We start from the raw sequence: 25,636 nt of genomic DNA, 5'->3' as shown, positions 1-25,636 counted from the left end.
ACTCTCCTCTATCACTTCTGTCAAACCTGAGCGTCGGCTTTTTGTGTTTCTGTAATCTGTGTTGAGTTACTGCACAAAATCACCTTGACATCATGAAAATAGGCTGTCAGCTGCTAAAGGTCTTCTTTGTTTCATCTGTCAAGACATCTACTTTGCATATAAGATCAAGGATAGAGAGAGAGGGTGTGTGTAAGGGTGTGTTTGTTTGAGAAGAGCAAACTGTACATGTTCAGCAGCCTAAGAGCTGCCTGAATGAACTACATTTTCTTCAGAATTTGAGTGAGTATAATGCAAACAGAAACACTAAAGACAGTTTGGGTGCATAGTTGGAAGAAGTAGATAATTTACTTAAGTAAAAGTGGATACAAGCACAGTGTAAAAATACTCTCCTACAAGTAAAAGTCCTGCATTCAAAATGTTACAATCTTACAAATAAGCTTAAAGTACCAAAACTAGTAGTACTCATTATGCAGAAAGAACAATTTCAGAATATATATTATATCAATGGCTTATAATTAGTTATCCATGAATGTGTACAATATGTTCATTTTGCAGCTACTAAAGAGTAATATATTAGTTGATTTACAATTTGTGTTAATTATATGAACTTGCAAAGTAAAATAATAAAGCAGCATAACATGGAACTACTCAAGTAAAGTACAAGTACATCAAAACGTTACTTAAGTACAGTACTTGGTAAATGTACTTCCACCACTGGTAAACAGTATACACACTACACAGAGTTTATAAGGACTTTACGGCAGGTAACGGCAAACCTGAAAACAACCAGGTTTGCCATTACCTGCCGTAATGTATGTATGTATGTATTTTAATCTACTGTTTTGCAGCTAATCATTTACTTTGGACTAGCCATTACGACGCCATTTTAGTAAACATGTATTTATTGATTTCATTTAGCATGCTAGAAGGCTTTTTGTTCAATAACAAAGAAGCATTTTGTGTCGTTTACTGACGTTAAATAGACGTTTTCACCTACTATCTTTCATATCGAGGTAAAAAAGAGGAATGACAGGAGGTCACACTTACTTTAACGTAGCATCCAATGCGTCCTGTGTGAATCCTCCATCACTGAATAAGGAACGGTCCCGCAGAAAGTGGAAATATAACCTCCTGCTGTATAAACAGTGTGTTTCGACATCTTCTGTAGACACAGAATGTCTCTGTGTGCTCACTGTCACCACCTAGCGGCAACCACCAGCATCAGCCCACGTGCATACATTATAAAATAATATATACTTTAGTAATCCCAAATTGGGAATGTGAAACAAAGTATGGCACTCATGAGACATACATTGTTTTTTAAACAAACAATTAAAGAATATAAACATCCCAAAAGAGAAGTTAAAACGGAACTAAACTGAAAATATAATACATGAGCGTGGAGATACAAATCTGTAAACTATCTGACAGATAAAACACTATTTAAGGGCCAAATTACAGTTTACTAATAATATATATACATACTGTTGCTGCTACAATAAGGAGCCTTGTGACCATACATGTGTCATATTGTAGTGATTTGATCCAGGCCATATTATAATGGCGACTTTTACCCTTTTGCACTTTTTGGTTTGTTTCATAGACAAAAGGTTTTTGCTCCTTTTTTGTCAACTAAATTATATTCCGCTTTAAACTGTCCAACATTAATAATAATAACAAGGATAATTTAGCAGCCTATTAAATAACTATTACTATTATTATTATTATTATTATTATTATTATAAGTATCATCATTATTATTATTATTATTATTATTATTATTATTATTATATAGAATTCTACTCCAAATGATATCGGAATAATTTGATTTTGAAAACTTATAATAATTATAACAAAAACTATTATTATTATTTTATTAACACTTTTTCAATAGGGAGGGAAATTCTTCCAAAATCATTTGGAGTAAAATCCTCATGGACACATCTTCTCATTGCAAAAGTAACAAGGACATGTTAGATTGTGCTGTGCTACCCTTAAGATAAAGTGGCTTTAGTGATATCTTGGTAATATAATGTACAGTAAAGACAACCAACCAGGCTCTCTGAATACTTCAAGTAGTACATTTAATATTCCTTCCCACATATGGAGTATTAACGCAGGTGTAACTGGTGAAAGACAAGACAAGGTGATCACAGGGGAAATCATTATCTTCTGAAACAGGTCAAACATATCGCAACGCACTAAAAGAAAAACAGAGATGTGTCTCCATCTTCTGGAAAACTGCTGCAACAACAACATCAGTAGATTAACAGAAGGTCCATGTCCACAAACATGAATTATACAAGAGAGGAAATGTGGTACCACTTTACAATAACACTACCCTTATAAAGGATTCATAAAGGGTTCATAATTAGGTTAGAAATTAGGTTGTAAACACTTTATTAATCATTAAGAACCATTTATAAACCAGTTCTAACATAGTTTGCATACATCAACACAGGCTCACTATTTGGCAAGATGACTAAGTCTTATATTGGCTACTTAGCTTACTTCGTCTTCTTCATCAGCCAGCATCCTTGGTATCTGTTGCTCACTGAGTTGATTCCCCCCCCCCCCCCCCCCCCCCCATCTTGATGTTTCTTGGCACCTCTTATGACCATTTATTTACGAGTTACTAACATTTATACAGCTCGTCTGGTCTTCAACCTTCCTAAATTCTCCCACACCACTCCGCTCCTCCGCTCCCTTCACTGGCTTCCGGTAACTGCTAGAATCCACTTCAAGACACTGGTACTTGCTTACCATGCTGCGAATGGATCTGGCCCTTCGTACATCCAGGACAAGGTTAAACCGTACACCCCAGCGCGTGCACTACGCTCTGCATCAGCCAAACGGCTCGCTGCACCCTCGCTGCGAGGGGGACCCAAGTTCCCATCAGCAAAAACACGTGGGTTTGCTGTCCTGGCTCCAAGATGGTGGAATGAGCTCCCCATTGACATCAGGACAGCAGATAGCGCACATCTTCCGGCGCAGACTGAAAACTCATCTCTTTCGACTCCACTTCGAGCGATATAATTATTAACAAAGCACTTATATACTAATAAAGGACTGGCTTATCTAAAGCCAGTTGAGTAGCACTTGAAATGTTTGGCTCTATGAAACCTGATGTACTTATATGATTCTGTTTTCTTCAAGGTTGTGTCTTCCTGGTCGAATGTACTTATTGTAAGTCGCTTTGGATAAAAGCGTCAGCTAAATGTAATGTAATTTATAGTCGCCAAAAGGGAGCCTTATTGTAAAGTGTGAAACAAATCACCATTTATTAATGAGTTACTACCATTTCTAATAAGGCTTAGCAATAACAGATACATGTGGGCTCACTATTTGGCAAGATGACTAAGCCTTATATTGGCTACTTAGCGAGAATCAACTCAGTGAACAACAGATACCAAGGATGCTGGCTGATGAAGGAGACAAAGTAAGCTAGGTAGCCAATATAAGACTTAGCAGTACAGATACATGTGGGCTCACTATTTGGCAAGCAACCGGTCACAGTTGCCCTGGTTATCTCATGTCTTATAAAAGCTTATTAAGGATTTATAAAGTGTTCACAACCTAATTAATAAATGAATTACAAACTATTTGTAAACCCTTTATAAGGTCAGTCTTATTGTAAAGTGGTACCTAAAATGTTGTAAGCAAAATACATGGTTTCCTCTTGTTCTGTATAACTTCAATAATATAATGTTATTTCTCCAACACAAAGGAAAACACTTTCTTTATTACACTTATCCATAACAATGGACATTATACAAGAAACAATGAGCATCTTCTAAATTAATAGAGACATTCTTTTATAGGAATAAGCCAACAAACAGAAGAAAAAAACTAATAAAAAACTAAAACAGCTACTCATATTAATAGTATATACTCTGTATATATACTTTTTGTTTCTGTTGCCAAAGCATCTCAATGTGCTCTCAACAACACCGGAGGAGCCTGCCACGTTCTAATCATACATTTTTAAAGAACAACCTGTTCTGTATACAAACACAGTTGCTTTCTTTTCATAAAAATACAGTAACTACAGTAGAAATAAAAGGGGATGCACAAAATACAATAAATACATTTAAAATAAAAAACACACAAACAGTCACAGAAATTATGTGAAGTTGCTTTTTCAAGTATTTACATTGTTACTCTACCTATTTTTCTATAAAGCGAAGATGCGTTTACCTACTTTTGATACATGCTCTGATAGAATAACTGTACTGTATGCTGTTGACCAAAACAAATACAATTCAAATTATTTTCCTGTGTTAAAGTACTCGTGAAAATAACACATTTCTTTCTGAAAAGTTTTTTTACAAACAGGATTGGACTGGTTTGGTCTCTTTTAGGAGCTCATGCATATCTATCATTACATGAAGATCCAAAGCTACTCCTCTGGTCTCAGATGATGGCAGACGGAGGATGTTTTCTGGCCGGTATGGCAGGCATCAGGTATCGAACTCTCTTCCAGAAGCGTGAGTTCGAGGCGGCGGCTCCTCGCGACCCCTCGGGCCACCTGATGGGGGCGCTATTCTGGATCAGGTGCTGCAGGCCAGCGGGGAGGTGAGAGTATCCCTGAGGCCCCGTGGCCCCCAGCTGGATCAGGATCACACTCATCTCCCTCTGAAGGAGCGCATGATGGAGGCCCACCTGCAAAATGAAGAATATTTAACCCTTTAGAGCAGGGGTGTCCACATTTTTTCGGTGAGGGCTAAGTACAGAAAAATATAGGAAGGGCAGGGGCCGCTCACTAGAGGTGAGATATACTGCCTCATAAGTTAAGTTATAAGTTAGCAAAATCAATCAAATGTAGGTAAATTATGCTTGATACTTGAAAATGCTGTAAGAAACACAACAGCGTACATCACAGCTCTCCAGAGGGTTTCATTTATTGTGTTAGCAGCTCATCCCTTAAAACAGAAGCTTCAGATTGCTTATAAAAAGAGAAAATATTAAGGGTATATTTAAAGCTTGTTATGTAAATAAGTTATTGGGCTTTTTTTATCAACTAAGATTTGTTTGAAAATGTTTCCAACTTTAATTGACTGAATTTATTTGAAAAGTGGTCTTATTAACACATGGGTACTACTGTGTAATATATTTCAGAAGTACGATATATGACAAGCACAAGTTTCATTTGTGGGCCGTATTACATTATACTTTTGGAATTAGCTGGGGGCCGATTCAAAATGGGCCGCGGGCCATAGTTTGAACACCCCTGCTTTAGAGAACACACTGGACGTGACTTCAACAATCTGTCCTAATTTAAAACATAAATCAAAACTCACCTCTTCTGCTTACTGATTTTGCAATTGATTTATACATTTGTAATATGTATTTGTAAGGTTTCTTTGAGTACCTATGTTTAAAATGTTTATTATTATGATTATAATTGTTGTTATTCATTATTATTGCCATTATTATATTTATTGTTATTATTAAAACAAATATTTTACTCAATGATATTTACTATGAAAGTTTTTTAAGCCTTAAAGGTGGGGTAGGTAATGTTGGAGAAACCAGCTCGAGTGCACTAGAATTTGAAAATACACAGCCGGAACAAATCTGCCACTTCCTCACAGAGCCCCTCCTCCAACACACACGAACGCGCACATGACCAATGAGGGCACGAGATAAGTTTGTGCCCAGATGGAAGGCTGACAGGCAGGCCCGGTTCTACGGGGGTGCATAAGGGTGCATTGCACCCTCAGTTGAGTCGTTATGCACCCTCATTTGAAAAATGAAAAGTAAAAAAATGAAAAGTGAAAAAAAAAGTGAAAGATATTACATATATAATAATAATAATAATAATAATAGTAGTAATAATAATAATAATAATAATAATAATAATAATAATAATAATAAGAATTTAGTTGAAATAAAATAAATTGTAATTGTGGTTAAATAACATTGTCTGCTGCATTTATTTGGTCAATTTAAACGGTAAGTAACGTTATTATGTCAGGTGTGCGTGACCTGTGCCGCTGCATGTTCGTCATCTGCAAAGTGCTTACACAGCAGTCAATGATGGACATCAGAAAATGGTTAAAACAACCAGCCCTTATCGCCAGCAGTAACACTGCATCTACTGCAGGTAATAACATTTCAGATCATGGGGACATTACGTTACCCGCGGCCACTGTCGTGGACACTAACGCCCGACTCGCCGGCTTTGCCCGCCTCTCCCACAGAGGCGGAGCAGCCGCAGCCGTCTTCGTTGCCCCAAACGCCGCCACCCCTCAGCGGCCCGCAAGTGCCAGAGGACCTCGGCAAAACAGAGCCTGCCCAGGTATATTTAAAAAAGTACCCAACTCGCCTGAACAGTGGGGTAAGGCGCTCATTTAGCAGCTCATGGTTTCAAAACAGAGATTGGCTGGAATATTCATGTGAAAAAGATGCCATTTTCTGCTAAGCATGTAGTCATTTCGGTTCAAGTAAGTCAGATGCCTTCACCACAACTGGCTACTACAACTGGCGCCATGCTCTTATAGGCTACGTGATAAGGGACTGGGAAGGCATGAATCAAGCAAAGAGCACATAGATCCATAGATCTCTTAATGTTGCTCTCAAAGTGCACCAGGTTGATGCTTTTAACTTCAATATGTAAAATAAAATCTTCCTGGGGGAGCATGCCCTCGGACCCTCCTAGCGGAGGTGAGGCCCCTAGAGGGTGTTAGGTCCACTCCCCGCTACCAAAAATAGCACTTTACCACTGCACCCTCTCTAATCTCAGATGCACCCTGAGTCATTTTGTTCTGGAACCGGGCCTGCAGGCAGGTAGGCCATCCAGTTACTTTCGCCGGGCCGGCTCAGATGATTGGTCGTGCTTTTTACAGCGCCACGGCTTCCACAGATGACTGGTTATTTTATGTATTTTTTGTCAAAGCACTTCAGATATTCATTGCTATCGGGATGTTAAGAGCATTCCATGGAATATAACAAAAAGTGTATCTCGAGCCGGTTTCTCAAACTTACTTACCCTTATTTTAATTGTATTTGAACATGGGCGGATAAAAACTCACCCAATCTGCTAGAATGCCCACATTAGTATTTATCTATATTATGTAATAAATGTTAAGAGAACTTCATTATTTTTGTATTTTTGTATTTTATTATATATGTTGCATTGTTGGAGGAGCTCAGGTCAGAAGAATTGAACATGACAATAAAACCTTTGAATCTTTGAAAAAAGTAAGACTCTTACCTGACAGTCAAATCCTCCTATCAGTGAGTCTCGAGGCGGGGTGAGAGTCTCCTCCTTGCTCTCTGGTCCTGACCCCGGGGTGAGGAGGACCATCAGCCTCCTGCTCTGCTGCATGCGGTCCTCCACCAGCTCCAGGCGGTCTGCAGGTCACACAAAATGATACGGACACACAGGTTTATGTTGTGTTTGGAAAATGGGTCAAGGTCAAACATCCCTGCGTGCCACAAACTCTCATGATCGTGTTGCTATGGGAATCATGGATGTTGGGAAAACACTGAATGTACTCTTCCAATATCAGAGTAACATGATAACAAAGGTATCCCAACTGAGGCGTGTGACGCAGTGGACTAGTGCGTTGGTGTTCGGATCAGCAGAGCACAGGTTCAAACCCCACTGCAGTCAGCATGTCGTTGTGACACTTCCCCCCAAATCGCTCCTGTGGGGATTGTCCACAGTATTGAGTATGTAAGTCGCTTTGGATAAAAGCGTCTAACATGTAATGTAATGTAAATGTGTTTTCTCTTTGTGTCTTGTCTTGTTTTACTTCCTGTCTTCTCTGTTTTCCTGCCTGTGTGATTGTATCATTGGGTTCATTTGCTGCCCTTGTGTTTGACCTCCAGCCGTGTCTTTTCTCTGAGTCCTGTCTCTGTATAAGCCTGTCTGTGTTACGGCCGCCGCCTTCATTCTGCCCATTAACCTTTCTGTAAGTGTTTGCAGCTGTGTGTTATATATGTATATGAGCTGTGCCGTTGCCCAGACGCCATTGGATGCCAGCTTCCTGTCCCTCCCCCGGTAGGCGTGACCGAAGATCTGGATTGGAGCATGCCGGCCCGACTCTCCAATCCCCGCACACACCTCCTGGGGAAGACTACAATAATGTGTGCACCTCAGTTAATCGACAGAGATCTGAATCTGTGTCCGACGTCTCTCGGCACTCGCTCCGTACATTCTGTGTTAGTTCAGTTAACAGTGGTTAACTAGGTTGTGTGTATGTGTGCTTATGTCTATGAATATGTTTGTCTTTTAGTACAACGTTAACGGTGGTTAACTTGTACACAGGCTGTGTTTTGTTATTGCCTATTTTTGTTAGCCCTATTCCTTTGTCCACTTTAGAAGTGAGGTTCTCTTTTGTTTATGTGTTTGTTAGTTTTTGTTTAGGGTAGGTATTACCTTGTGAAAGCTCTTATTTAAAGAGTCTAGTTCCTGTTGTTTTGATTGTGGCTGTTTGTTGCCAATTTTAGTGCACGCTTGCATTAAACAACTTCCAATTTACCAATTTCAACTGGTTACTTGTTACTTTCCACGAGCCGGGACGTAACACTCTGTCTAAGTGTTTTTGGCCAATCTGTTGATGTTTCCTGCCATCAGTCTTCCCCTGGTTCAGCTTCCCAAGTTTCCAGTCGTCTCATCCTGTTTGTCCTTCGCATGTTTGCTACTTTCCATTTGTTTAACCATTCCTGCTCCATTAGTTTTGTGTTTTTTGGTACAAGCTTTAATTTACGCTGCCTCCACACTTGTTGTGTCCTGATTTCCTTATCCCTGTGACAGAACATGTGGTTTTATCTGTATTTGTGCTCAAAGTAAAGACATGTGTTGAAAAACATTCAGACCTTCCCCGGGTATGTCGTCCCTCCCGTGGATGAACAGTCGATACCCGCACTTTCCCTCGAGGACGGAGGGCAAAGTCTTTGTGATGAACTGAGAGAGGGAGTCTTCAGTGACCTTGTCCATGCTCTGCGTTTGGTACACAACGTAGGCATCGTACACCCTCGAATCTGGGAAATACAAACACATTCACTGAAGCTTTCTCTCAGGATTGTTCTGATCTTAGTCTGCCAGTTTTGTCCTTGTTATGAGAACATTATGCAGCCTTGTCTCCACACAGTGCCTTTTACTTAATGAGGCAAACCTACATTTACATTTGGCACAAAGAGTTTCCCTGGAAAAATACACCACTGCAGTCATTTATCCTACTCTGGGCAACAATAGCTAAACTGTCTCATTAAATCTCCCATCTGTTTTCGGTTAACTGGTGGCCAACATATACAAGGAAAGGTTGTCTCATTGTCTGATTCTTCCAGAAACAATATCTCTCTGACTCATTGTTACCCAGGCTACGATAAATCACAATTCTGTTTGTGCTTATGAAGCCTGTCAAGTTATTTTATTTCCACTCGCTCTGTACGAACAACCGGACACAACTGAAATCACAGGGGTGAGAGAAAGGATCAATCAAAGGGATAAGAAGTGGGCTGCAAGAAGCCAGCATTGATTTTTATCATCAGACTCCTTTTTTCAAGAAACTCAATGAGCAACATTCCCAAAAGTATTCTCCAAGTGTGGCTGGAGTTATTATGCTTCTCTGGACACCGTTTTTTGTGGATCTACGCAGACTCAAAATATGTTTCTCATTACACTGTCACGTTAACAAAATCTGAACACGTATGAAAGTACCACACGAACATCTCAAAACAACACCTTGCATGTTCAACAAATATATGACCGACATTTTGTTTACTTTACACCCACATCATTATATTTCTATTTCATGGTGTACCTTCCAGTCCCTTTTTGACACTAAATAACATTTACATTACCCACAATGCAACTCCACCAGTGAGAGTTTGGTTGGAGATTAGCGGTGTTTATGTAGCCTCGAGCTGCTAGCCTCAAGTAAAGATTAGTCTTGGGTTAAGACACGTTATCAGACTTTGCAATGCTACTTCTTAGGCCCTTTTATCAGACTATGATTTATAAAATTGCCCTCCATTAGCAGGCGATTAGCTTAGCATAAAGACTTAAAGCCGGTGCTAGCAGCTAACGTCTGAAGCTAACCTATTAACACATTGTACATTGTTGGTTAAATCTGTAAACAAGCAGAACTGTAAAAAATGATAGGGGTTTTAAACTGATTTATCCAAAATTAAGGAGAAAACAAACATTTATAGTTTGGATAGGATAATTAAACTAGCCTATTATTCTTTAATTTCTCAATCCTTCATGAATTAAAAATATATATCTTCCTTACCTTTCTTGTAACTGCTTTTTGGGAGGAATGGTCTGAAAAAGAGAGCGAGGTCGATAGCGAAGCACTTGATCAGCACGGCGGCAAACACACACAGCGACAACACACACACTCCACTAGTGACCAGGGGGATTATAGACTCTGGAAAACACAAAAGACAACATCTCAATTAACAAGTATTAGCCAAAAACCTGATGAAGACACATGAATTGGGGAGAATTAGAGGTGGGAGAATACTCAGATCTTGTACTTAAGTAAAAGTAGAAGTACCAGAGAGTAGTAATACTCTGTTACAAATAAAAGTCCTGCAGTCAAAATGTTACTCAAAGTAGTGATTGTGCAGATTGGTCAATTTCAGAATAATATGTATTATATGTTGTATAATTATTGATCATTAAAGTGTTATCAAAGCTGGTAAAGGTGCAGCTAGTTTGAATGACTTTGGCCGTGTCTCAATTCAGGGGCTGCACCCTTCGGAGGCTGCATTTGTAGACCCGACCGCATACGTCACTTCCGCCGAAAGAAGGCTGTCCCAATTTTAAAAAAAGACGAGACTCCTCAGAACATAAACCCTTCCAACAACGTCAAGAATCTCACAAAGACTAACAGAAAAAGCAGAACCTAAATGAACACAGGACTAATCCTGTGGGGAGACTAGTGGCGCAGTGGGTTAATGCGCTGATCTTCGAATCAGAGGACAGCAAGCTCGAGTCCCACTGCAGTCAGCATGTCGTTGTGTCCCTGAGACACTTCACCCCAAATTTCTCCTGTAGGGATTGTCCACAGTATTGAGTATGTAAGTCGCTTTGGATAAAAGCTTCTAACAAGTAACATGTAATGTAATGTAATCAAACAAACAAGACACAGGTGAGGAGGAGGGAGAAAACATAGGGGCACAAGGTGAACACAATCGGGTAATCAGGCAGGAGGGAACACAGAGACAGGAAGCAACACACAAGACGAGGGGTGAACACTTTTCCAACTAAAACAGGAAAACAAAGACAGATCTAGACAGGACAAAATCAAACATAGACAGATCGTGACATACAGTACTTGAGTAATGTACTAAGTTACTTTACACCACTGCGTACATGATATCCTGTTACTGACCTCTCCTCTTCAGGATTAAGTTAGCATGCAATTTTTCGTAGGAGCCGATGCCTAGACATTTAAATTCAGCCGCAAAATCCTTAGCAGACACTTTTTCGATGGTCAGGACTGCAGTGAAGATGGTATTAATTGAAGGCTCCTTGATGACACTAACAGAGAACACATAAAAGAAAATTACACAAATATCATCATCATCATCATCATCATCATCATCATCATCATCATCATCATCATCATCATCATCATCATCATCATCATCATCATCATCATCATCATCATCATCATCATCATCATCATCATCATCATCATCATCATCATCATCATCATCATCATCATCATCATCATCGTCTTCGATTACAGAGAGTAGAGTGGTTTGTTGAGGCCAGACTTACACTTGACTGTATCCTTCAATCCTGTCCACAGAGACTCCGTTAGCTTCCCAGGAAGCATTGCAGTCACGCTTCATGTTGATCCCGCAGTAAACTTTGCAGTATAGCTTGATCCCAACACCTGTTCGAGAGAGGTTTTTATATCAGAGGTTAAAGAGGAGTTATGAATATATACAAACATCTAGGCACTTTCTTGAAAGGTCACCTATTATTCAAAATCCACTTGTTCATGTCTCTTCTACATCAACATGTGTCCCCTCTTCTTCATGTCTCTTCTACATCAACATGTGTCTCCTCTTCTTCATGTCTCTTCTACATCAATATGTGTCCCCTCTTCTTCATGTCTCTTCTACATCAACATGTGTCTCCTCTTCTTCATGTCTCTTCTACATCAATATGTGTCCCCTCTTCTTCATGTCTCTTCTACATCAACATGTGTCCCCTCTTCTTCATGTCTCTTCTACATCAACATGTGTCCCCTCTTCTTCATGTCTCTTCTACATCAACATGTGTCCCCTCTTCTTCATGTCTCTTCTACATCAACATGTGTCCCCTCTTCTTCATGTCTCTTCTATCTATATCAACATGTGTCCCCTCTTCTTCATGTCTCTTCTACATCAACATGTGTCCCCTCTTCTCCATGTCTCTTCTACATCAACATGTGTCCCCTCTTCTTCATGTCTCTTCTACATCAACATGTGTCCCCTCTTCTTCATGTCTCTTCTACATCAACATGTGTCCCCTCTTCTTCATGTCTCTTCTACATCAACATGTGTCTCCTCTTCTTCATGTCTCTTCTACATCAATATGTGTCTCCTCTTCTTCATGTCTCTTCTACATCAATATGTGTCCCCTCTTCTTCATGTCTCTTCTACATCAACATGTGTCCCCTCTTCTTCATGTCTCTTCTACATCAACATGTGTCCCCTCTTCTTCATGTCTCTTCTATCTATATCAACATGTGTCCCCTCGTCTTCATGTCTCTTCTACATCAACATGTGTCCCCTCTTCTCCATGTCTCTTCTACATCAACATGTGTCCCCTCTTCTTCATGTCTCTTCTACATCAACATGTGTCCCCTCTTCTTCATGTCTCTTCTACATCAACATGTGTCCCCTCTTCTTCATATCTCCTTCTACATCAACATGTGTCCCCTCTTCTTCATGTCTCTTCTACATCAACATGTGTCCCCTCTTCTTCATGTCTCTTCTACATCAACATGTGTCTCCTCTTCTTCATGTCTCTTCTACATCAATATGTGTCCTCCTCTTCTTCATGTCTCTTCTACATCAATATGTGTCCCCTCTTCTTCATGTCTCTTCTACATCAACATGTGTCCCCCTCTTCTTCATGTCTCTTCTACATCAACATGTGTCCCCCTCTTCTTCATGTCTCTTCTATCTATATCAACATGTGTCCCCTCTTCTTCATGTCTCTTCTACATCAACATGTGTCCCCCTCTTCTTCTCATTCCTCGGTCTCTTCTACATCAACATGTGTCCCCTCTTCTTCATGTCTCTTCTACATCAACATGTGTCCCCTCTTCTTCATGTCTCTTCTACATCAACATGTGTCCCTCTTCTTCATGTCTCTTCTACATCAACATGTGTCCCCTCTTCTTCATGTCTCTTCTACATCAAACATGTGTCCCCTCTTCTTCATGTCTCTTCTACATCAACATGTGTCCCCTCTTCTTCATGTCTCTTCTACATCAACATGTGTCCCCTCTTCTTCATGTCTCTTCTACATCAAACATGTGTCCCCATCTTCTTCATGTTCTCTTCTACATCAACATGTGTCCCCTCTTCTTCCATGTCTCTTCTACATCAACATGTGTCCCCTATTCTTCATGTCTCTTCTACATCAACATGTGTCCCCTCTTCTTCATGTCTCTTCTACATCAACATGTGTCCTCCTCTTCTTCATGTCTCTTCTACATCAACATGTGTCCCCTCTTCTTCATGTCTCTTCTACATCAACATGTGTCCCCTCTTCTTCATGTCTCTTCTACATCAACATGTGTCCTCCTCTTCTTCATGTCTCTTCTACATCAACATGTGTCCCTCTTCTTCATGTCTCTTCTACATCAACATGTGTCCCGTCTTCTTCTTCATGTCTCTTCTACATCAACATGTGTCCCCTCTTCTTCATGTCTCTTCTACATCAACATGTGTCCCCTCTTCTTCATGTCTCTTCTACATCAACATGTGTCCCCTCTTCTCCATGTCTCTTCTACATCAACATGTGTCCCCTCTTCTTCATGTCTCTTCTACATCAACATGTGTCCCCTCTTCTTCATGTCTCTTCTACATCAACATGTGTCCCCTCTGTGGAAAGAGACTCTGAAAGTTTCAGGAACAAAGATTCTCTCTCTTTTTGTCCTGATCCATTTCTATAAAAACCTGTCTGAAAATGAGCTGATCAGATTTTGGCCACTTTATGATGTCATAACGATTTTTTGGCTTGTGTAACCGTGCTTGAATTGGTACGCAGTACCGGGACTTCTGATTTTTACCCATCTGCGTACCGTTACTTCTTACTGTGTACTGGCACCTCATGACACATCTAGGTACGCTGCGCTTATGTGTTGTGTTTATGCTTAGTTGCAACTCCCACCCAGTAGGTGGCTCTGTAGACTGCGATAGACCAGAGCAGGCACGGGAGAGAAGGAAAGCAGAAAATACTTAACGTTAGCTACCATTTCGAAAATGTTAGCGTGGCTTAATAGTGCGAAAAGAAAGCGGTTGTCGCCGGACAAGCAGCCGAAAGAAACTCCAGTTAATACTGATGCAACTGCAAATACAGAAAATGCTGTGTTAGAAATGTTGTCTGACTTCTCTGGTCGAGCCTCCTGCTCCAAATTCAGTAGCACTAGCTCCCACAGAGCCTTCTCTCCCGCTAACGTTAGCTGCTGCTGGCGCAACTGCCCTGACTGCTGGACAAGGGACCAGGTGCAAGACCTATGAATGGCTCGTTGTTAAAGACAAAAAGCTGAGATGTCGGATATGTGAAGAGATACAATATTTGGGAATACACACTGGACAAGGATTTACAGTAAATATTCTGTTTTTAAAAAAAATGTTTTCCTTGTCTGTTAAAGTTTTGTTGTGTTTCTTTTTAATTACTGAATCAAATATATGAGGATAAGGATATAGGGAGTCGTATTTTGTACAGATTGTAAAGACCTTTGAGCCAAATTCTTGTTTTTCGGCTGTATACATAAAATGGACTTGAAACAGTTGCTGATTTAGAGTACTGGCACCTTTTTTATTCCAATTCAAGCACTGTATGTAACCATTAGCCATAATCACCAAGGTAACCCCCCCCCCCCCCCCCCCCCCCCCTTATCACCTGAATCTCCTCCTAGAGCAGTGTTTCTCAAACTTTGTCATACCAAGGACCACTTAACCAATAACAAAACACTCGCGGACCACCTAACTCCACAAATATCCAAAAACACATAGTTGTTTACAAATCGCCTGAAAATGGTACAAACAAGTGGCCACATGTGTGATGAAGGTGTTTATCTGGGCTATATCATGCAATCGAAAGTGAAACTTAAGCTCGCTCCATTGCGGAGATATTCCCGCGAGAGTGCGGAAAATTTAAATTTATTTATTTATTTCAAATGTGAAATGTTACCAATATACTCACGGACCACTAGGGGGCGCTCACGGCCCACCAGTGGTCCGCGGACCACACTTTGAGAAGCGCTGTACCTAGAGCACCATTGTGTTCTTTGTAACCAAATCTCTCTCAGAGGGGCGTGGGAAGGGGCTCCTTATTCTCATCTAAAGTAACAGACAGAGAATCAGCACTTTGGAAACAGGGCTGAACAGAGAGGATTATGGGTAATGCAGCAATGATCTGTTTGGTGTTTCAAAGACTTCAGAGACATGTTTTGTATATATCTGAGACCTATAATATATTGATGAAAAAGAGTATAATAGGAGACCTTTAAGAACAATTAAAACAGGTCAGTGCTTTGATGAGACCACAGGTCATGGCTCTGGTTCCCTGCTGGAGAGAGAGGTCTGACAGCGAGGTAAAGCTGTAAAAATAATCTTTATATAAAATAACATTACATTCTATTGTTTCTTTTAGGTATTCAAAATACATTTAGCTGCTGCCCCGTCAACAGCACGATTCTAACAAGCAACAGATTATTCACTGAAAAGCAGTATTAATGCAATAGTCGTTAACACATAGGTATCATTTTTTCAATAAAGGAGTTGTTGTATTTTCAGGGTTATGAAGCTAAGCACTGTGGAGTTATCAGCTGTTCATACCTTCATCAGCAAGCTGCTCCTCGTTGGTCGGTGAGATGATCTCTAATTTACGGTAGGACACCTTGTCTCCTGCAGACAATCAAAAACAAACTTAGTGATCAGAGCTCCTTTACGAGGCTCTACAGGACACTTGATAACTTTCACATTTCAATGTCATATCCTGGGAAGTAGCTAAGTACATTTACTCAAGTATATTCAAATATACTGAGGTACAATTACCCTTTTATGCTACTTTATACTTCTTTTCCACTACATTTAAAAGGGAGCACTGTGATTTTACTCCACTACATGTATCTAATAGCTACTCTTAACAAAATGCATCTCTAAAATTAAACTCTTTAAGTCATGAAAGAGTTTAATTACTTAAATATTTTACACAAAGTAAGTCATAACTGTGTTTGTCTTCAACATTAAAATGCTAAGTGATGCAACAATATTATCTACAAAATGTATATAAATATAATTATACACACACATATAGGGAATTTGTCAATGATAACTTCTTTTTGTTATACTTTCATTACATTTTGTAGTACTTTTGTATTTAAGTAAGATTTAGAATGCAGGACTTTTACTCGTAGTGAAGTATTTTGACAATAATGTTTTTTACTAAAGCATCTGAATACTTCTCTCACCACTGGTTATATCGTTATCTTTTGACTTCTTAAATAAAGAATAATACCAGCTCCCAACATGCTAAATTTACTTCACTTTTATTTGTGAACTTTTTATCCAATTTACCTTAAAATACTGTCTCACCTTGAACTGTTAGACTCCTATGTCCTGAAGTGTTGTACTTCTTGCCGTTGTGTGTCCAGGTGCAAACGCAGGTGTAGATTCCCTCGTCCGTTTTATTAGCATTTGCAACCCAAAGAGTTTTTTCATTTTGACCATGAAGGGTCTTGTTGTCCTGAAGCCGGGGCACAAACGAAAGGAGGAGAACAATTAAGCATGCCATAGGAAAGGTATTTAAAAAGGACAGAAGATAGACCCTAATAAACCCTGTTATTATGTAATAATCCCGTTCAAAAAATGAAAAACAGAAATAGGATTTAATCTTTTTTGCAATATTCTTTTGTTTACATGTCAGTATATGTTGCACTGAACATAATCGTAATGCAAGAATAGGAAAATTAATAAAATGTTTTTATTGGGGGAAAATAAATCCCCATTTAGTGATTACCAATTGAGGAAAATAAGAAGTGTTTTCAAAGCTTCAATATTTGATTACATACAGATGCATGCACACACAAATAAATAATATAACTCAGCACAGGTACATCTTTACTTATAATTAGTGCTTAGTAATCCACAAAATTGTTGAGTCTAATCAAAATGTTTGATTAGATTGTTTTTTAAATTTAGGTTTACTTAATCTGTTAAAGGTGGGGTATGTAATTTATTTCAGAAACACTTGTTTTTTCCATGGAATGCTCTTAACATCCCGATAGCAATGAATACATTAAATGCTTTGACAATAAATACATACAAAATTGTCTGAAGGAAGTGGCAGATTTTTTCCGGTTGTGTATTTTCAAATTCTAGCGCACTCGAGCTGGTTTCTCCAAAATTACCTACCCCACCTTTAAGTGAACCTAAATTACCTAAAAACCGAAAAACTGGTTAATCTTTCTTAACATTTGGGTCAACAGTGCATATTTCTCTTTTATAACCTGTAAACGTATACTTTCTATTCACACACAGTTCTCACTTAATGCAGGTACCTTGTTCCAGGTGAGTTCTCCTATCAATGTGGCACATGTGCGGCGGACATGATTTGGGCATGTGACCTTTTTGTCAATGTCAGAGTTAACGATAGGTTGGTAGACGAATTTCTTGTGGACGTTAATTCTTATTTTGTAGTTTCTACACTTCCCTGCTGATGTGTTATGCCTAAGGGGAAGAAATAGATTGATTCAAAACCAGGGAACATGTTTACAGAAAAGGTCGATCAAGACTCAATTTTAGTATCCTCACCGGGCGCTGTACAATCCAGAGTCCTCGGGGAGAAGGTTTAAGAAAAAGAGAGATCCACCGTGGTAATGCACGGTCTCATTTTCGTCAGCAGTGATCTCAGTCTGGTTATTATTGAACCATGTGATCTCTTCATCAGGCACGTTAGGGTCGAGATTGTCATGCACACACTTAAACGCCTCCCCTTCATGAACGTTGTAAGGGATTGTGTCAAGGTCACATCCGGGCTCTGCTGTCTCTGAAAATGTGGAGAAAAGATGGAAGAGATGAGCTTTATGAAGATGATGGTATTAATCTTTCTTGGTCGTGTAAATGTACAGGTAGACCGGCTTTTCATTATTGGAGTGTTGATTAGAGTGAAGGACAAATTAATGAAATAGTTTATAAAATACGAAATGCTAGCTTTATTCTATATTTACAACAAATAGAGTGCAGTAAGGATGCGTTTTTGTAGGCCTCGACAAAAAGCAATGGGATTTTCCCAATGGATTTTGGAATAATGCACAAAAAAAGCTCCTTGGCCAACACAATGTTATGATGCTTAACAGGTTCTGGTGCCACTTTGTTATTTTTGAAGCTTAAAAGTAATCGGCAGAAGTAAAAAGCTAATGCTGGGCTATAAACAAACTACAACACGGCTGTGCATCACCACAGTATGTACCTGCTTTGGACTTGCACTAGCACAACAACATGTGTATATATGTGTATACACAGCTTTACTTAATTGTTATTTATAGTATACTGTTCAATCCAGCCAGTGCAGTCAAGTCAAATCCAAAACAAATCCTTCAAAATCTCTGATAATGAGGGTTTAACGTGTTTAATGTATCATATTGATTTATGCTTTATACTTCCGCCACATCCTCTAGGAGTGTATTAACTATCCAGTTATCAGGTCGATAACATGGTTGGAGCTGAGTAAACAGATCATAATATTACCCTACCTGAACATTCAGATGTGGTTATCACCATGTAAACGAGGAGGAGAAGTCGGGAAGTGTCCATGTTCTGAGAGACGGAGTGAAGTAAGAGTTAAACCACATGCTTCTGCACCACCCACACACACCGATACCATCATGAACCTTTTGAAATGAGTCTTGCAGCCGGATGTTGACATTGCCTTTATTAAATTCCCTGGTATAGTTTATCTGTATGATCTTTCTTTGCATAGTGCCGGATACACTAGGACTTCTTAACTACCTGATTTTGCCGATGTGTTTATGTGGATTCAAAAGTCGTAAATAATCTACAAAATGGAGGAGACCGATCTGATCGGAGCAACTGTGACAAATAATCCAACTGAAACCGGCATGGGACAATGACTATGTTTTAAACATGCGCTTATCCAGAAAAGCCTGGTTTGGACACTTTATGAGCAGAAGAAACATTTCTATTAAAGAAAGAATTATACATTTCTGTCTTTTTATGCCTAACTTGAATTTTTATTCAAATTAATTAATCAATTATTTTTTATATTTTATTGTAATGAAGAGACAAGGCTTTTAGTGACAATCATGTATTGCTTTACAATTATATGTACAAAAAAAAAAAAAAAAAAAAAAAAAAAGTCTAAATATGATATTTGGCCTCAAATCATCTGAGGCCTGGCGCCCCCCCTGCGATCTTTGGCGCCCCCCAAGGGAACCACTGCTGTAGTTTTTTGTGAATGTAAGTGGTCTGCAAAGGGTTAAGTTCCCTCTAAACCCATCCATTGAACTCCTTAGTGACATCACTATGTAAAACGCAAGCTTCTATTGGCTAGCGCTCCAACACATTGTACGTGATAGGCTAAGGGGCGGGACATCTCTAAGCTGGTTGACCAATCACAACAGAGCCGGCCAGCTAACCAATCAGAGCAGACTGGGCTCTGGTTTCAGACAGAGGGTGAAAAGAGGTGCTGCAGCACAGACAGTATGAGAGAAATAAAGAGCTTGTTGAACATTAAAGCATGGAGACACGTCACAGAGACACAAAATATAAAAATGAACCTGGAAAGGAGTCGAATATGTCGTCTTTAAAGTACACAATGCTACAAGGATACTATTAAAATAGATAATCTATAACACACTAATAGATAACTAAATAATCAAACATACAGTCTGTCTTTATTGATGTCTTCAATTTCTTTGCATGGCTGCTGTTTCAGGAACGTGCAATAATCTCCGCGTAACATTAACACAACACAAATAAAAACTGTGATTACGAAACAAGTGTGGTTATTTATAGATGAAGCCCCGGTAAACATTTGCTCTCTGTGCCACAGCTGAGACACTTTTAAAAACTCTGAATTAATGGATTTAAAATAAATGATAAATGTAAAACAAGTGTGTTATTTTCTTTGCAACAGGCAGTTATGAATAATATGGAATATTTTTCTTTAATGCCAAAATGTGTTGACGAATTGCAAAAGTCACGAATGAATTGTAATGAAATACATTACAACAATAAGGTTCTCTTTTGTCTTGAGCTTTTAGTACCTCCGAGTGAACTGGCAGTATTCTCTCTAAATACTGGTCAGCTTTCTGTCCCCAGAGTCAGAACTAAACACGGAGAAGCAGCGTCCAGTTATCATGCTTCTACAGTTGAACGCCTTTTCAAAAAGACATGAAGAAGAACAAATGAAACCGTTTGCTTACCTCATAGCGTGTGTGAGAAAACTTGAGTGGATCCAGTGAGACTCTTCTCCTCTACTTGGTTTTATGTCGCCTCTGTGAGAAGTGTGAGTGAGTAACACCATGAGAGCAAGAAAAAGCAACACAGAAAGAGAGGCGTTGACATAATAAAATAATGATAAATTACACAGTGTCCATTCCTCCTCCCTCTCTCCTCCCATTTTCCTTTTTCTTCTTTCTTTCTTTCTTTCTCACACACACACACACACACCACACACACACACACACACACACACACACACACACACCACACACACACACACACACCCACAACACACACACACACACACACACACACACACACACACAACACACACACACACACACACACACAATGACCTCTAAATATCCCTTACCAATTGGTAACGGACCCAACAAACCACACCTCAGAAAGAAGAGAAAACATGAACGAGATAACATATTGGTGGGTCTCATATCCTGTAACTGACTCCATAATCTTTTAAGCATGGACACTGCGATGCGGGTGGTTCATGCCTGCTGTTGAGGAGTGACGCTTCATAGATAGGGATAAACCTTTCCAGCTAGGTTTCAGCTGACCTCATGAGATGCCAGTAAAAGTTATTATGTCATATACTGCCACTCACCAAAATCAACACACAGCAGCGTCCTGTGGAATCTCCCCATAATGAACTAATGCTTTACAACTCAAACAAACCACAGAAACTGATTCCCGCTCAGTGAAATGAAGGCAATGAGTGTCTCCACTGAACTAACTAAATCGACTGTAAGGATAAAGAGATCTGAAATGGGAAGTGCTTCCTCACAGTGATGCTCATTTTCTGTTCAGACGGATCAGGTTGTCAATCAATCAATGTTTATTTATATAGCCCAATATCACAAATGTTACATTTGTCTCAGTGGACTTTACAGTTTGTACAAAATATCAGTATGACAATACGACACCCTCTATCCTTAGACCCTCACATCGTACAAGGAAACACTTCCGGAGAAAACCCACAGTTTAAAGGGAAAAATGGGAGAAACCTCAGGGAGAGCAACAGAGGAGGGATCCCTCTCCCAGGACGGACAGACGTGCAATAGATGCCGTGTGTAAATTGAAAAGATAATACATTTGCAACATAGGTAGTCCAAATTGTGGGCGACATTAGTGCATAAGCACTTAAAGGCTGCACTGTTACAGTATATGGCACTGTACTGTACTGTAATCGCATGCTGTGGTTTTATTAAATGTGCCAACTGCTAGGACTGTCTTAGGGAAGATGGCTTTTAGATGCGCAGCTCCTCTGTCTTGGAATAGTCTGCAATTGAAATGGAAACTGAACAATCTGGTGCCACTAAATGTTTTTAAAGCTCGGTTGGATGCTACTCAATCGGAAGCTGTTGGTACCTGTTTATGTGGATAATTATTTTAAATTGTAATCCCTGTAATGATGCTGTAAAACAGGGGTGCCCAACCTTTTTTGAACCGAGAGCAACTTTTAAAGTTGCCAGTCTGCTGAGATCTACCAGTCCAAATAGAGAGACGTAGCCATTACTGACAGCCTACTACCAGGTAAATACACACTTCTACTTGTATAAAACTGACCTTTGTACGATTAATACTCCATAAAATACTGCAGATCCTTTATCTTACCTCTTTCTAATCTACACACATACAAATATTTAACTGAAGTTACACAACAGAGTTGTTGATACAGAGTTGGAGTTTATTCACACGTCACTACAGTGGGTAATGTTTTCAAGAAACATTGAACAGTGCTGCCACATATGACACAGGAACCCTTTCTTTGCCATTATATAAAAATAGTGTTGCTACAAAAGTATAAATTAGGTTTACTAATAAGACAACTCAGATCTGAAGCTACACAGGAATCTGCTGCCAACGTGCAATAAAAAAGACAAAATTAACAGAATCAAACCCTTTTTTTGTTGCATTTTAGTAGATTATAAAAATAAATGCCTTTAAAATAGGATGCAAGCAACACTAGCTTCTTAACCTGAATTGATGATAGACTATAATCAATTTAAGTTTGCATTCTTATACCATTTTGTACAATAATTATAATTAATAAGTTCAAACAAACTAAAACTTACAGCTGATTAATAACGGTATCTAACTTTAGTTTTTTATTATATCAAAAACCTGTTGAAATTCTACTGTTATTTTTACTATAGATGAGAGTAACAAATGCGTCACTTCCGGGCAAAAATAACGGCTCCGCCCACTTTTGGGGGAAAACAACGCTGTCAGTTGAACGGCGGTCAATACAAATTCTGAAGTTTTTGCCAATCCGATCAGAAATTCAAGAAAACCGGAGATTTTTGGATCATCAAAGAGCCCGATTCCAATGGCCAGACAGGCAAACAATTGCATTAAGCCATTAGAAATCGACGATCGGGCTCAATATATGGTTAAATATAGCAGTAGGCTATCGATTTTCATAGATGAGAGTAACATCTACGTCACTTTACGGCCCCGCCCACTTTTGGGGGAAACAACGCTGTCATTTGAATGGCGATTGAGCCTGAAGCCACAGAGCTCTTCTTTTACTGTCCTTTCTTCTTTGAGGAAGTACAGAAACACTGAACTCTGGATTATTTTTAATGTTTGATGTGCAATAAACGACACAGCAGCTTGTTGGCATGATACAACTATTATGTTCCGCCTCGCTCATGAGAGTAACAGCTGGAGAAATTACAGCCTCGCCTACTGATTTTAATTTAACCATATATCAAGACCGATTGTCGATTACCAATGATCGAATGTAATTGTTTGCCTGTCTGGCCATCGTAATCGGGCTCTTTGAAGATCCAAAAATCGACGGTTTTCAAAAAAATTTGATCGGATTGGCAAAAACTTCAGAATTTGTATTGACCGCCATTCAAATGACAGCGTTGTTTTCCCCCAAAAGTGGGCGGGGCCGTAATTTTTGCCCGGAAGTGACGTAGGTGTTACTCTCATCTATCCCCCAAAAGCGCGTCGGCAGCCTCGAGGAATGCTTATTTCACAACTTCGCCGTCTTTGAAAGACGTCATGTGTTTGGCAAGAACGTGACTGACACGATAAGATGCTCTGGTAGCAGCCTTGCTCTTGTTGTTGGGCCTGGTGAAAATGGACTGCCGTGCATTTAGCTGTCCTTTCAGGCCCCTCCCCTTTTGGGAGCGTAGGGCAGAATTAGGAGGGAATTCCGTCTCGTAGCGTTTGTGCACTGTTTTGAAATGCCGCTCCTAAATGACCCTTCTTCGATAAAGCCACGCTCGCATTGCAGATGAGACAGATGGACTTTGAATTGGAATAGATACACAAATAATCATCCTCCCACTCGGAGTGAAAATTATATATTTTGGGCTTTTTTGCTTCTGCCATAATTGCGGTCTTGTGTGTGTGCGGACTGCGGACTGTCACTCCTGTTGACACGGACAACGTCAGCTAACTAGTGCCCACTGCCGACCAGCCACGCCCCGACACATGGGGTCTAGCCGGCCAATCACAAAGCTTTGATGCGTTCAAGTACATTATTCTGGCACGGGAAGATTATGTTACATGACATTAACGATAAAACAGAATATTGTTGTTCTATTTTTAGACACATCTCGCGATCGACTGGGAATCTCCTCACGATCGACCGGTCGATCGCGATCGACTGGTTGGGCACCCCTGCTGTAAGATGTCCTTTTTGTTGTTCTGTTTATGTTTTTATGTTTCATGTGGAACCTACTTGAGCAGGTCTCCCTTGAAAAAGAGATCAATGATCTCAATGGGATACACCTGGGTAAATAAAGGTTTGAAATGAAATGAATGGCATTCAGAGCATTAGAGTTATTTGGTTCGGGAGAACTAAGCTTGTTATTCGACGGACCTTATTTACACTCGTTTGGTTCGATGGTTTTCCCTCAACCTGGTTTCCAATTCCTTAAAAAGCTTTTGGCAAAACTGTTTTTCTTTATGGTTTTCACTTTCTTTGCTTCATTTGTTCTGTGTTTAATTCAGCAGGTGAACCTATACGTTCCTAAAATAGTGTGTGTGTGTGAGCTTATCTGTGTGTGTTAAACTAAAACGGAGCATTTTCTGTCAGCTCAGATTTTATTTCTGCTTTTTTAAACTGTATTATGTGCTCATGTGTTTCATTGTTGGTATATAGCCTGAATGTGCTGAATGAAAGGCAGGATTTCCTATAAATAAAATCGTTTTTTGTTTCCATCTGTCAACCTCTCAGCCCTGATCAAATGTATGAAGGATACACACTCGTAATCAGATTTCTTTTTTACCCTAACAGACTCAGCGAGGAGTTGTTGATGTGGCTTATAGTGGCCTGTGATTGGGGGAAGAGCTAAGATGTGTTTCGATGCGCTAACTGTCAATGAATTGGTGCACAAACTCAAATATAACACAATGGGTGCGAGTGTTTCGATGGGCGTCATGCTGCAGGTGTGTTCGGTCAATGATCAGAAGCTAAAATCCTTTTATGTCCTATAAGTTAAAAAGTTAACTTATGTCTCAGATAGCAAACTGTCCAGCCTTATATAAAAGAACATTATTATATTTACAAGTCAACGTTTAGAAAAGTTGACAACAAACTAAATGTGTCATAGACTTGTCAAATATTACAAATAAAAACAATATTATTGGGTTATTCTCGGGTATATAAGGCTGTATAGAGAACGAGGTTGAAAAAAAATGCAAGTACAGCATGTTTGAGAGAAAGTGAGATAAGTCGACGAAGATAAGAACATGTTTCTCTGGAAAGCAGAACAGGAAATATCATTGCAAGATTCTTTGAATTTGTTGATAAGGGAGATCCTGTCACTCACCAAGAATGTAAGAGCACACACTCACTTATACATGTTCTACTGGTTGAACTATATATGTAAGGTTATGAAACGCATAAACAATGATACCCTTATTAGACAAACTATGATTCAAAAATGAAACATTATTGAAGGGTTACTTCAGTCTAAAAGGGCCTTTCTCTTCCCTC

General features: G+C 39.4%; 2 protein-coding genes across 3 annotated transcripts in view; both read right to left on the bottom strand.

Moving 5' to 3' along the window:
• Window positions 1-1,104, bottom strand: part of LOC117538087 (probable ribonuclease ZC3H12C) — a 26,941-nt gene extending 25,837 nt beyond the window's left edge. The window contains exon 1 of the mRNA XM_034203617.1: window positions 1,048-1,104. The gene's annotated coding sequence lies outside the window, so the exon portion shown is untranslated. The remainder of the gene's footprint in view (window positions 1-1,047) is intronic.
• Window positions 1,105-3,708: 2,604 nt separating this feature from the next.
• il1rl1 (interleukin 1 receptor-like 1) lies at window positions 3,709-21,120 on the bottom strand. Of its 2 annotated transcripts, XM_034203597.1 has the most exons (13): window positions 21,032-21,120; window positions 20,640-20,711; window positions 18,948-19,011; window positions 18,007-18,241; window positions 17,754-17,922; window positions 16,789-16,939; window positions 16,030-16,098; window positions 11,744-11,861; window positions 11,352-11,500; window positions 10,245-10,382; window positions 8,827-8,991; window positions 7,217-7,356; window positions 3,709-4,662 (listed from the first exon to the last, which is right to left on the bottom strand). In XM_034203597.1, exons 3-13 carry the CDS (start codon window positions 19,006-19,008, stop codon window positions 4,414-4,416), a joined length of 1,644 nt encoding a protein of 547 aa, XP_034059488.1. In that variant the 5' UTR covers window positions 19,009-19,011; window positions 20,640-20,711; window positions 21,032-21,120; the 3' UTR covers window positions 3,709-4,413. The 2 variants fall into 2 exon arrangements, with proteins under 2 accessions (XP_034059488.1, XP_034059487.1); XM_034203596.1 differs by lacking the exon at window positions 21,032-21,120 and having other exon boundaries at window positions 20,640-20,848.
• Window positions 21,121-25,636: the final 4,516 nt, after the last annotated feature.

This window comes from Gymnodraco acuticeps, unplaced genomic scaffold, assembly GCF_902827175.1.
Source record: "Gymnodraco acuticeps unplaced genomic scaffold, fGymAcu1.1, whole genome shotgun sequence".
NCBI lineage: Eukaryota > Metazoa > Chordata > Actinopteri > Perciformes > Bathydraconidae > Gymnodraco > Gymnodraco acuticeps.
This window is presented reverse-complemented; position numbering and strand designations above follow the sequence as displayed.

Coding starts and splice junctions, on each gene's coding strand:
- il1rl1 (XM_034203597.1), bottom strand. CDS start 19,008: ATGGACACTTCCCGACTTCTCCTCCTCGTTTACATGGTGATAACCACA. Junction 18,242..18,947: donor AACCACATCTGAATGTTCAG/GTAGGGTAATAT, acceptor CCACATTTTCAG/AGACAGCAGAGCCCGGATGT. Junction 7,357..8,826: donor GGACGACATACCCGGGGAAG/GTCTGAATGTTT, acceptor TGTGACCTGCAG/ACCGCCTGGAGCTGGTGGAG.